This window comes from Grammomys surdaster, unplaced genomic scaffold (genome assembly GCF_004785775.1).
Source record: "Grammomys surdaster isolate TR1022 unplaced genomic scaffold, NIH_TR_1.0 201, whole genome shotgun sequence".
In the NCBI taxonomy this organism is placed as follows: Eukaryota; Metazoa; Chordata; class Mammalia; order Rodentia; family Muridae; genus Grammomys; species Grammomys surdaster.
This window is the reverse complement of record NW_021604646.1, coordinates 8,406,053-8,418,434: the sequence shown is the minus strand read 5'-3', so window position 1 is coordinate 8,418,434 and position 12,382 is coordinate 8,406,053. Positions and strand designations below refer to the sequence as shown.

The following is a 12,382-nucleotide window of genomic DNA, read 5'->3' as shown; positions in this document are numbered from 1 at the left end:
AGAGAGAGAGAGAGAGAGAGAGAGAGAGAGAGAGAGAGAGAGAGAGAACATCTTTATGTTTTGATATGCTTTGACTACCTCAATGGCTGGTTGCTTCGAAACCTCCATGCCACAGCTAGTACATATGCCTTTTGCTGCCCTGTTTCCTTCTGGGAAGTCCTCCCATGAGGCTGCTTTCCCTTTGCACCTACATTGTTGGATGATTTCTCTCCGGAAGCTTTTAAATCTGATTTGTTTCCACAATTCCAAATTCCTTCTCTGCATTTCTTGCCCCAGAATCCTAAAAGTCCCACCTCTCACCCTGCCCAGCCATTGGCTGTTGGCTCCTTATCGATTAATCAAAAACCAATTGGAGACAGGGACCCTCAGCATCTGAACATGCAGATTGCTGTGTGATCTTGGGAGCCAAATTAAGACAAAGCTTTAGGACCAATCCCCAACACTACATAGCCAGTTCAAGGCTAGCCTGTGCTACAGGAGAACCTAAAGAAGAGCTGGACATTGTGGCATATACCTTTAATCCCAGCCCTCAGAAGACAGAAACAGGTGGATCTAGGAGGAAAACTATAATGTTTGTACATTTTAAATTCTGGAAGTAAAAACAATTTTATATGGACTTTTTTTTTTTTACTATAAAGAAGTAAATGAAGTCTGGAGAGTGGCTCAAAGATTGTGAGCTCTTGATACTTAGGGACCTAAGTTCAATTCCTAACTAAAGGAGCTCACAACCACCTGTAATTCCATTCCAGGAAATCTGATGGCTTTTTCTGTCTCTGTGGGTACACACACACACATACATACATACATACATGCATACATACATACATACATACACACACACACACACGTATACATGCATGCATGCATGTATGCATATACATAGATGATTTGATAAAATATATCTCAAAAAGTGGGGGTGCTAGAGAGATGGCTCAGCTGTTAGGAACACTTGCTGTTCTTCCAGAGGACCCAGGTTTGATTCCCAGCACCCTTATGGCAGCTCACAACCATCTATAATTCCATTTCTATGGGTCCTGTGCCCTCCACTGGTCTCCAAGGGCACCTGGAGTGCATGCTATCACATATATAACATAGACCTATAAGTTCTGTTTCCAGCACTTGGGAAACAGAGGCAGGAGGATTACCATCAGTTCAACACAAAGTTGGTCTAGATAGTGAATTCTAGGCCAGCCAGGGCTAGGTAGCATAACAGTTTCTAAAAATAAATTACAGATGTTTAAGAATATGTTTAACCTGAATCAAATACAATTCAATATGTACATGTATTGTATTCCAATAATATGTATGTTTTTAGATAGGCATTAAAGAAAAGTACATGAGGCCATGGTACTGACACCTGTATTCCCAGCATTGTAGAGGCTGAGGCTACAGAGTAAGAAAGAGTCTAACTCAACATGAAAAGAAGAAGGAAATTAGGAGATTTACCTAAAGGCATATAATAGATAACTCATATTCCTTACATTGTCTTAGCATCCTTCCTTAAGATGATCCTGTTAACCACAGAAAGAAAAAGAATGACTTGGAAGCCTGTTGGGGGCTTCCAGACTCTAAAATAGTAGGAAATAGAGTGTGAGACAATGTTAGAATCTAGAAATAGAAAGTAAAACAGTACTGTTTGGGGAGGCTACTCTCTCTAGAATGCAGCCAACACTGTTGCCACAAATAAGCCCTACCCATCCCTCTGGGATAGTTGGGGGACTCTGGTGTGAGGAGCCTGTCAGAGCCTAGTGAATCTTAGTTCACTTGCAGCACAGGACACTATCTTCCCCATATGCTGAATAACAGAAAGTTTTAGGATGTTGTACCTCAGGAAACGAGGACTTTCTACTGCATGAGGAAAGGATTCAAACTACCCTATCAGTGACAAGCTGTAATAACTTCTTTTAATAGTTGCTTGTATTGCTATAATATAGGTAACTAAGAAACAGAAAATTTAAGAATACCAGAATACCCAGCTAACTATCCTATTCTCTTGGCAATGTGACATTGCCAATGAAAGCTAATGTTAATTCTACTGGAAATGTTTTTAAGTTGAGAGACGGCATAAATACTAACTTACTCTAAGATGTCTCTTAGCTCTACAGAAGTTGATCTGTGATGAAAATTGAATTTAGAGTTTCCTTTTGTGCCGTAGTTTCACCCAGAAGATCTTGCAAGGTCCCTAACTAGCTAGCAGTCTTCTAGAATTACTTTCAAATGTTCTGTCAAAGAATTTATCCAGGTTGTTAGAAAGCAAAGATAGATGGATCCAGCGAGATGTGTCAGCAATGAAAGGTGCTTGCTGCTAGGCCTGAAGGACTTGATTTCAATCCTGGTACCCACTTGGTGGAAAGTGAGAACCAGCTCCCGAAAGTAATTGTCCTCTGACTTCCATGAGCGCCATCCATGGTATGCCCCTCTCTCTCCTCTCCTCTCCTCTCCTCTCCTCTCCTCTCCTCTCCTCTCCTCTCCTCTCCTCTCCTCTCCCCTCTCCTCCCCCCCCCCCTCCCTCTCTCTCTCTCTCTCTCTCTCTCTCTCTCTCTCTCTCTCTCTCTCACACACACACACACACACACACACACACACACACACACACACGCGCGCGCGCGCGCCTCTAAGTAAAGATAATGAAATATTGTTTGCCTTTGCCTGTTTCTCAACATTAAAATTTTAGTGCTTGTGTTTGTTTGGGTTTTTTTGTTGTTGTTGTTGTTGTTCCAGGTTGAATTTTTGGAGCTGAGGTCTGAATCTGGGGCCTCACACTTGTTAATTTACTAATTTGTTCAGCTTCAGGAAGAGTTAGCAAGGTGTTGTTTGTAGCAGGTTACTGAAATTCTCTACAAAACAATTAGGTCAAGTTCATTTAACTTTTTTTTTTTTTTTTTTGTGAGTACTGGGATTAAAGGTCCACCGTGCCTGGTTATTTAACTTTTAAATGGTGCCTGCATAATACACATGAAGGACTAATTCTAATTCAGAGCTATCACCTTGGACTTCAATATATTAGAGTTAAGGAATTTGTAAAACTCTCTCCAGTCCATATTCTGACTGTACTGTTTATCACATAGAACAAACAGGCCATTAGGAATAAGATTTGTCTTTAACTGTGTCCTCATTGCCTTTAACTCTGTTCTTCACCATTGATGCAACAAGATAACCGGGGTTTGACTTCTTATATCTCCTTGTCCTCTTCTTTCATACTTCTATTTCTAACTTTTTCTTTCCTTAAAAACTATTCTTATGTGGGCTAGAGAGCTGGGTCAGTTGTTAAGAGCACTTTCTGCTCTTCCAGAGGCCCAGAGTTTGGTTCCTAGCACCCATGTTAGATGGCCTGTAACTAACTATAGCTCCAGATGCAGGAATCTAAGGCCCCTTTCTAGCCTCTACAGGTACCCACACATATATACACAATTATAAAATGAATCTTAAAAATATATATTTCATTATAATGTATTTATTTTGTTAGACAGGAGTAGTTTGCATGTTCCTTGACATGAATGTGAAGGTTGGAGGACAGCTTGTGTGGGAATTCGTTGTCAGGTTGTCAAGCTTGGCAGCCTGTGCCTTTATGCACTGAGCCTTCTCCCTGCTCCTGTCCATTTATTTATCTGTGCACAAACACTTAAAATAACATTTTGCTCACCCTTTATTATTCATTAAGACAAGGTCTCAGGCACCTTGAACCTCCTAGGCCTGCCCCTGCCTCCTGAGTGCTGGGAGTAGCTTTGCTACATTCACCCTTGTATGTTAATAATTCTGGGCAATAATCAAAAGGTATCAAGAGAAAAAAAAAAGAAAGAAATTGTTGAGAGCCTGTATACTATTCAAATCACACTATTCTCAAAATAGTTCTGAGCTGAGTGTCCATTCATAAAATCTGAGGGTGTAGGCATCTTGAATCTACTACACTCAGGAAAGGCATCTGCCTGGCCCCTGGGAAATGGCAAGGATAGACATCTTGGAAGTTTGAGTCCAAACTGAAATCTGCTTTTCTTAGGACCAGTCAACAAAGAAGCTGACTAACCTTCAAGAGTCTGTTTCCTTTCTCAGGAATGACACCAGCTTCACGGTGCTAGTAAGAACTAAATGAACTGACAAATGTGAAAATGCCTGCAACAAAGGAAGCACTTGGCAACTTGCTATTGGCAAAGCTAGTAGTTGTTTACTTGAAATTAGGCTTCTGTGCTGAATTTTCTATATCTTCCAAATACCATAGGCTTTCTCCTTATCCAAAAAAGCTTAGAATGCCACCTAGGTCTCCCCAGGTTAGAATAGGTAGAGTCTTAATCTTCTGGGCCTTGTCTCTCTCTAGGAAGGATACGGCATTGGGGACGATGAGTATTCCTGTGCCTATGATGGCTGCCGGCAGCTGATTTGGTACAATGCCAGAAGTAAGCCTCATGTGCACCCATGCTGGAAGGAAGGTATTCATTCTTCTCCATTTGAACTTGTCACCTGGGTTAGTACTAGCTAGTTACTAGCAGGTACTTATTACTTAAGGTAGGCTTCAGATACCTTAATAGGAGACTTAGTATCAATGTCACTGCCACGATTGTGAATGCTGTTCCCTGATAAACCCTTCTGAAGCAAAGCATTTCAGAATATTAAGTCCTTGGGGGGCTGGAGAGAAGGTTCAATGATTAAGAACATAACGTACTGCTTTTCCAGAGGCCCTAAGGTCTGTTTCCAGCACCCATGTTGCGTGGTTCACAGTTGTCTATAACTTCAACTCCAGGGGAACCTAATACCTTCTAGCACACAGGACACCTACACTCATGTCATATACAACACATACCCTTCTGTTTTAGTGTTTTATTGCTATGAAGAGACATCATGACCATGGCAACTGTTATAAAGGAAAGCATTTAATTGGGGCTGGCTTACAGGTTCAGAGGTTTAGTCCATTATTGTCATAGTGGGGAACAAGGTGACACACAGGCAAGCATTGTTCTGGAGGAATAGCTGAGAGTTCTACATCTGGATCCACAGGCAACAGAGAGAGTGACACTGGGCCTGGGTTGAGCTTCTGAATCTCGAGGCCCACCCCCAGTAACACACTTCCTACACCAAGGCCATACCTGCTTCTGCTTCCCAGGTGCTGAGATTAAAGGTGTGTGCCACTATGCCTGGCTTCTTAAAAGCTGTCTTTTTTTTTTTTTTAATCAGAATTTAAGAAAATATATCTGGGGGGCTGGAGAAATGGCTCAGGAATTAAGAGCACTGCCTCCTTTTCCAGAGGTCCTGAGTTCAATTCCCAGCAACCACATTGTGGCTCATAACCATCTGTAATGGGATCCGATGCCCTCTTCTGGTGTGTCTGAAGACAGTGGTAGTGTATTCATATACATAAAATAAATAAATATTTTTTTAAAAATCTGAATATATTTATTATTTTAAAATTTTAAAAATAGAAAAATACAAAGCAATTTTAATCATATACATACACACACACACAGATTTTAGTTAGGATTTTTCTATTGCTGTGATAGAACATTATGACCAAAATCAACTTGGGGAGGAAAAAGTTTATTTCATTATCTACTTCCAACAAACAAACCATTACTGAGGAAACTGGAGGCAGGAACTAAAGCAGAAGCTATGGAAGAACACTGTTTACTGGCTTGCTCAATTTGCTTTCTTACACACCCACAGTGGGCAGAACCCTCCCGCATCAAAGAAAATGCCCTACAGATTGGCCTGTAGGGGGCTGATGGGAGCTGTTTTCCTATTGAGGTTCTTCCTAGATAATTTCCAGTTCACGTCAAATTGACAGAAAATAAACCAGCTAGAACATGCACACATACACACGCACACATATGCACGTGTGCATGTGTGTGTGTGGTGTGTGTGTGTGTGTATAAATAATATAAACATATATAAATGTGTGTGGTGTTTTGCATACAAGTATGTCTGGTACCTACGGAGGCCAGAACAGAAGTGGAGTTAACAGACGGTTATGAGCGACCATGCTGGGTTTCAAACTCCGGTCCTCTGGAAGAGCAGTCAGTGCTCTTAACCGCTGAGCCAGTTCTCCAGCCCTAGAGATTTTTTTAAGTACTTAAATTAGTATGTACATATTTTCCATTGTTATGCCTCATCTCCTGAGCAGGTTTCTAGGTAATGAAAAATGACAGCGCTGTGGCTGAGATGTGGCTCAGGTGAAAGAGTGCTTGTCTGTGTGTGTGCAGCCCTAGGCTCAGTCCCTAGCACTGAGTAATCCGGATATAGTGATATACCTGTGAACCCAACGGCTCATGCAGTAAAGGTGGGAAAATCAAAAGCTACATACCAATAAAGATCAGCCTGAGCTAGAGACACTGTCTTAAAAAAATTTTTTTAGAACAACAACAAAACATGATTGGCTTGGAATTGTAGGATGTATACCTGTAATCCTACCATTCAGGAGGCTGAGACAGAAGAATTTCATGTTTGAGACCAATATGGGTTCCATGGCCAGTTTGAGGCTAGCTAAGGCTACATAAAGACCTGTCTCAGAAAATTAAAAACAAAGAGTAAAATAACTTAATGCTTTTCAACATTCCATTATAAATAAGAACAAAAAAATGAAGTCTCATTTTAGAAAATCAGTGAGAATGTGTGCTTTAGGCTGGGCATTGGTGGCGCACGCCTTTAATCCCAGCACTTGGGAGGCAGAGGCAGGCGGATTTTTGAGTTCGAGGCCAGTGTGGTCTACAGAGTGAGTTCCAGGACAGCCAGGGCTACACAGAGAAACCCTGTCTCAAAAAACAAAAAAAAAAAAAACAGAAAAACAAAAAGAAAAAATGTGTGCTTTAAAACAAAAACAGGTATTACCTAGGGGGGTTTTAATCTTGTTGAGAAGCAAATCAGCACATAATTTTATCTTTCTCAGTTTGTACATTTTTTTCACATTTTAGCATTTGAAATTAGGATACATCTAATACAATAGATGGCTTGTCATGGTTTAAATGGAAGCTTTTTTCCCTTTAATGAAACATGAAAATACTGCTATGGAAATGTCAGATAAGCTGCACAGGAAGCAAAGATAAGCGTGTTGAATGTGTGGCTCAAGACACAAACTTAGTGCAGGGCGTTGAGGCCCTTCCAAGATCTGGTAGCACAGCCTAACAGTGTTTGGTTTATCTTCTAGGAGACACAGTAGGGTTTCTGTTAGACTTGAATGAAAAGCAAATGATCTTCTTTTTAAATGGCAACCAGCTGCCTCCTGAGAAGCAAGTCTTTTCATCTACCGTGTAAGTAGCTCCTCTCAGTTGAAGATGCAGTAAATTTATGGGATGTACTTTTCTCAAGGATAAAATCCAAAAAGCTTTGATTGTCTAAGCAATTATGAAAAATTGGTTTATTTCAATTAATTAGAGCTCCATTACCCTAACCCTCAATGTCCAAGAGTTTGATATTACAAAAGAATTGGTATTATGCAGAAAGATAAAGGTGTGGGCTTCCCTGGCTCAAAGACCTATGTAGCTTAATAAACAGAATCTCCCTTCCTTTCTACCAGCGAGGCTGGCTCATTTTGACTTTCTCAAAGTGACTGTGTATGTGACTTGGGTTTATAAGCCCTGCTGACCTCTGCTTTTTTTTATCTGTAGATCTGGATTTTTTGCTGCAGCTAGTTTCATGTCATATCAACAATGCGAGTTTAATTTTGGAGCAAGACCATTCAAATACCCACCATCTATGAAATTTAGCACTTTTAATGATTACGCCTTCCTAACAGCTGAAGAAAAGATCATTTTGCCAAGGTAAGAGTCTGCCTGGCTCTCCCCAGACTGTCATGTGCATCTCATGAAAAATCAAAACAACTTATAGGAGATTTTTTTTCAGCATTGAACAAACAATTTTAAACAAGTAATCTCACTGAAAATGTTGACTTTCTAAGAAATATAAATTAGTAAAACAGATGCCAGAAAGATATATACAAATTAATGATTATCATAAAATTATTTGAAAAACATACTAAAAGCTTTGTCTGGCAAAAGCAGGTGGTTTAATGAGATCTCTATCAAATTGTGAGTGATACCCTCATTATTAATTAAAGCAGCTGATCACAATCTGGGGGGTCAAATGACTCTTTCATAGGGATCCCCTAAGACCATTGGAAAATATAGATATTACATTACAATTCATAATGGTAACAAAATTACAGTTATGAAGTAGCAATGAAGATAATTTTAATGGTTGGGACTCACCACCACATGAGGAACTGTACTGAAGGGTTACAACATTATGACCACTAATTTAAAGTGTCATAGGACCCAGAGAAGGAGTAGCATGTCCACATTCCTTATATGAGTTAAATAATATTAATGTAAAACTCAGAAAAGGGATATTTTGTTGGTACTTTCTTATAATCCCAGTACTGGGAAGCAGAGGTAGGAGAGCTGGATACTCTCTATGAGTTTGAGGCCAGCCTGGTCTAAGAAAAGAGAGAACCTGTCTCAAAAAACAAAAAAAGCAAAAAAATAAATGAAAATAAAAATCAGAAAAATATAGCACATTTACACACACACACACACAAATGCAAACTAACTTTACTGGACTCTGTATAAAAATCCTTAATATTGGAAAATCAGTAAATTGTTAACAGACTTGATTTATTGAAAACAACTCCTTTTGGGTTTAAATTGCATAGCAGACATGCTACCACTGTTCTACAGCCATTAACACAAGGGAACGTGTCTCAGGTAAAACTTCATTACCCTTACTTGACAGAAACTGAGATTGGAGCCGGGCGGTGGTGGCGCATGCCTTTAATCCCAGCACTTGGGAGGCAGAGGCAGGCGGATTTCTGAGTTCGAGAGTTTGAGGCCAGCCTGGTCTACAGAGTGAGTTCCAGGACAGCCAGGACTACACAGAGAAACCTTGTCTCGAAAAACCAAAAAAAAAAAAAAAAAAGAAACTGAGATTGGCATTGTGTCCCTGTGTGTTTCCTTATAAGATGAATGTAGTCGGTTCCTTCAGTGAGGGAAAGATCCAGCTGCTCCAGTGATTACTGCTTGATGAAGCCTGTTACATATTGTGAGCCAAAGTTTATCAATTTTTGTTTGGTTTGGTTTTTTTGTTTGTTTGTTTTTTGAGACAGGATTTTTCTTTGTAATAGCCCTGACTGTCTTGGAACTTGCTCTGTAGACCAGGCTGGCCTCAAACTCAGAGATTCACCTACTAGGTCTCCTAAGTGCTGGGATTAAAGATGTGAGCCACCATTGCCCAGCCAAAGTTTATCATTTTTTTAACAGGACAGCTGCCTGAGCCAGTATGAGGCACAGGATTTGTATTACTAGTGTTATACCAATAAGATAGTCAGTCCCTCAACAGTTAAGGAGACCATACTAGCCAAGACATAGCTGTGTTGAACCATATGTCATACCCATAAATGTAACTATAATGCAGTGATAGCCTTGCTTCTGTTTTGAAGCAAAACATAGGTCTCTCAGCTGCCCTCTTTCTTTACCTTATACCCTGTCTCAGAGAGTAGACACTTTCAGTTGAACTAGAACATGTGACATAAGAGCAGCAGAGCCCTGGCAATAGTCAAAGAATATAAAGGCCATTTTCATTGTGTTTAGGCATCTGAGGTTTGTTCCTCAGAGTTTCTATGCATTTTGTCTTGGTACTTGACAGAGATTATGAACTCTAGTTGCTCTTGGTGAAAGTCTGAGGTGACACCTCCCTTTCATCTGTCACACTCCAATCCTATGTTTATCTAGTCTGCTTTTCCTGGGGTGAGGCTCATAAATCACCTGAAAAGCACAACTGGTCTGTGGATAAGTTCCCCTGCATCTTCAGAATTAAGCATCCCAGAATGGGGGTAGGAAGTTAACTTTTATGGCCAACTTGGTGACTGACTATTCACTTAACATTCAGAGTTTGTCTTGTTTTGAATAAGAACACCAGATTACATGTTAGGTCAACTTCATTCTGAATCTAGACTTTGTTGTCTCTGACAAATACACAAAGTTTTTGATACACATACAGACCTATAATCTGTACTACAGAGGCTGAAGCAGGAGGGTTGCAACTACTACCTGGAATTATGGTGTTTATGTTATGTTTGTTCTCTTCACTGTTTATTCTTAACCTCTTTTATTATGCTAAGTTCAAATACATACAGTGAAGCACGTATTCTTAGCTGTTGTGGTCAGCCATAATGGGTACTGCTTCTACTGTGGTCTTCCCTCATCCATCTGTTAACAACCCCATTTCCATTCGAGTTTCTCTGTTGCTGCTGTCTAGAATGGTCTCTGCAGACAGCAAGCCTATTTCCTCTCTCTCTCACATGCCTCCTTAAGTTTGCTTAGTAAGCCCCTCCTTGGCTGCCATCATTCTAACCCCTGAAACACACACACACACACACACACACACACACAGAAGCGCTTCTTTTCCTCTTTCCCAATTTATTTTCCACCATGGCATTCCTCAGCATCTAACAATCATTTTTAGTTCTGACTCCTCCACTGCCACACAAGAACAAAGGCTCTATAAAAGCAGATACTTTACCTGGTTTGCTTTGGTTTGTTTTGTTTCCCTTTCTTTCTGTTTGTGGATTGCCCTTTTTTTTTTTTAAATCTGTCAACTCTAGAGCCCAAGCTACCCAAGATTCATAGAGGTTCCCCTACCCTAGCTTCCCAAATGCTGATCTAGCTACCATGCCTAGCTAAGGGCACTTACTTTGTCTCCTGTTCACTGCTGAATTACCAGGTCTTGGGGCAATGCCAGGCACATAGTAAGCAGCCCATAAGTGAACTTCAGGAGAGTAGTTCCGCCTGTCTGCTTTCCTGTCCAAGCTGAATGGAAGAATAATGGAAAGATTCAAACCTAAGGTGTCTAAACTTGCAGGGAGTCTACATGTCATAAACCCTTCACCTTATGTGAAAACTGTGAGTGTTTTCCCTGGGAAAGGCTTGTGCTTTTCACCAAATTCTCAGTACATGTGACCTAAATGGTTGCTGGTAAAAGAACACTGGACTTAGAACCAAAGAATCTGAATTTCTATTTGCTTAGTTCTTATATAAATCATTTCATTGAACTTTATTCTTCTTTTTATTTTTTTGTCTATAAAATGGCAGTCAAGCCTCCTTCACTCTGCTGAAGCTGAAATGTATGAAAACTTTACTGAGCAAAGATTGTGGAGTGTATTTTCCCTGCTAGGGCTTTTTGAGAGCTTTCATGTGCCCCCACTGCTAACTGACTCCTTATTGACAAAATGAATTTTGTATTGCTTTGCTCAGGCACAGGCGCCTCGCTCTGCTGAAGCAAGTCAGTATTCGAGAGAACTGCTGTTCGCTCTGTTGTGATGAGGTGGCAGACACACAGCTGAAGCCGTGTGGACACAGGTTAGATGCTCTGCTTGTTGGATCATCTTCTACACAGCATGCTCAGCAACATCTCATCCTGCTCTTGAGTTACTTCTGGGGAATTAGCAGTATAACTATTCATCAGGGTCGTTGGATTATCAGGACTGTAGCGGGCTGAATGAAGAATTAAGTTGTCAAGTAGTATTGCTTTCCAGAAAACACCCAGAGTAGAACAAGCTGTTTGACATGGAAAGCCTAGGGTTTTTTTTTTAATTTACTTTATTGGGTTTTTTGTATTGGTTTTTTGGGTTGTTTTGTTTTTTGGGTTTTGTTTTTTTTTTTTTTTTTTTTTGCTATTTTGTTTACTCAGATAAACACACACAAATGGATTTGAGGGGCAGAGTTTGAGACAGTGTTTGTCTGTGTAGCCCTGGCTATCCTGGAACTCACTCTGTAAATGAGGCTGGCCTCAAACTCACAAAAATCCACCTGCATCTGCCTCCTGAGTGCTGAGATTAAAGACATACACTACAACACCTGGCTTATAAAATGTGAAAGACTTAGTGTTGTTTGTGAGCATCTTGGGAAGGAAGTCACTTTGAAGTTACCTTCCTTTTCAGCTTCTTTACATTCTTAAACGTTGAAAAGGTGGAGCTTCCATACCATCTGACCAAATTTCAGCCCTGTGAAAGGAACAGAGGACATCCTAGATCCTGTAGGACAATGTCTAAGCACCACCATAGCAGCAAATAAGCTGAGAAAGCCATCCCAACTAACATTTGACAGGAGAGTGAACGGTGTGGCAGCCTTGGCTTGACACATGCTGACAGTCTGATAGCAACACTCATGCTGACAACACAAGCTGCCTGGATCCATCTGTCCCAATACTATGTGTTTCTATGGGTTTTGACATATCTTTAGTCACCTTATTGCCCAGAGGTCTTCCCCACAGTTTGCCAACACAGGAGTGATTCAGCCTGGATCCTTGACCCAGGATCTTCTGAAGTGAGTTAGAAGTGCATGCAGTGGGTCTCCTTTCACCTTGGCTATGGCAGTTTCTCTCCTATAGCCCAGAACTTCTCAGATTA

General features: G+C 40.5%; 1 protein-coding gene across 1 annotated transcript in view; it reads left to right on the top strand.

The window, feature by feature from the left end:
* Rspry1 (ring finger and SPRY domain containing 1) overlaps nucleotides 1-12,382 on the top strand; it is a 53,193-nt gene that overhangs the window by 36,419 nt on the left and 4,392 nt on the right. Inside the window, exons 11-14 of the mRNA XM_028770407.1 lie at nucleotides 4,313-4,424; nucleotides 7,130-7,232; nucleotides 7,590-7,742; nucleotides 11,229-11,333. Coding sequence (XP_028626240.1) covers nucleotides 4,313-4,424; nucleotides 7,130-7,232; nucleotides 7,590-7,742; nucleotides 11,229-11,333 — 473 coding nt within the window. The remainder of the gene's footprint in view (nucleotides 1-4,312; nucleotides 4,425-7,129; nucleotides 7,233-7,589; nucleotides 7,743-11,228; nucleotides 11,334-12,382) is intronic.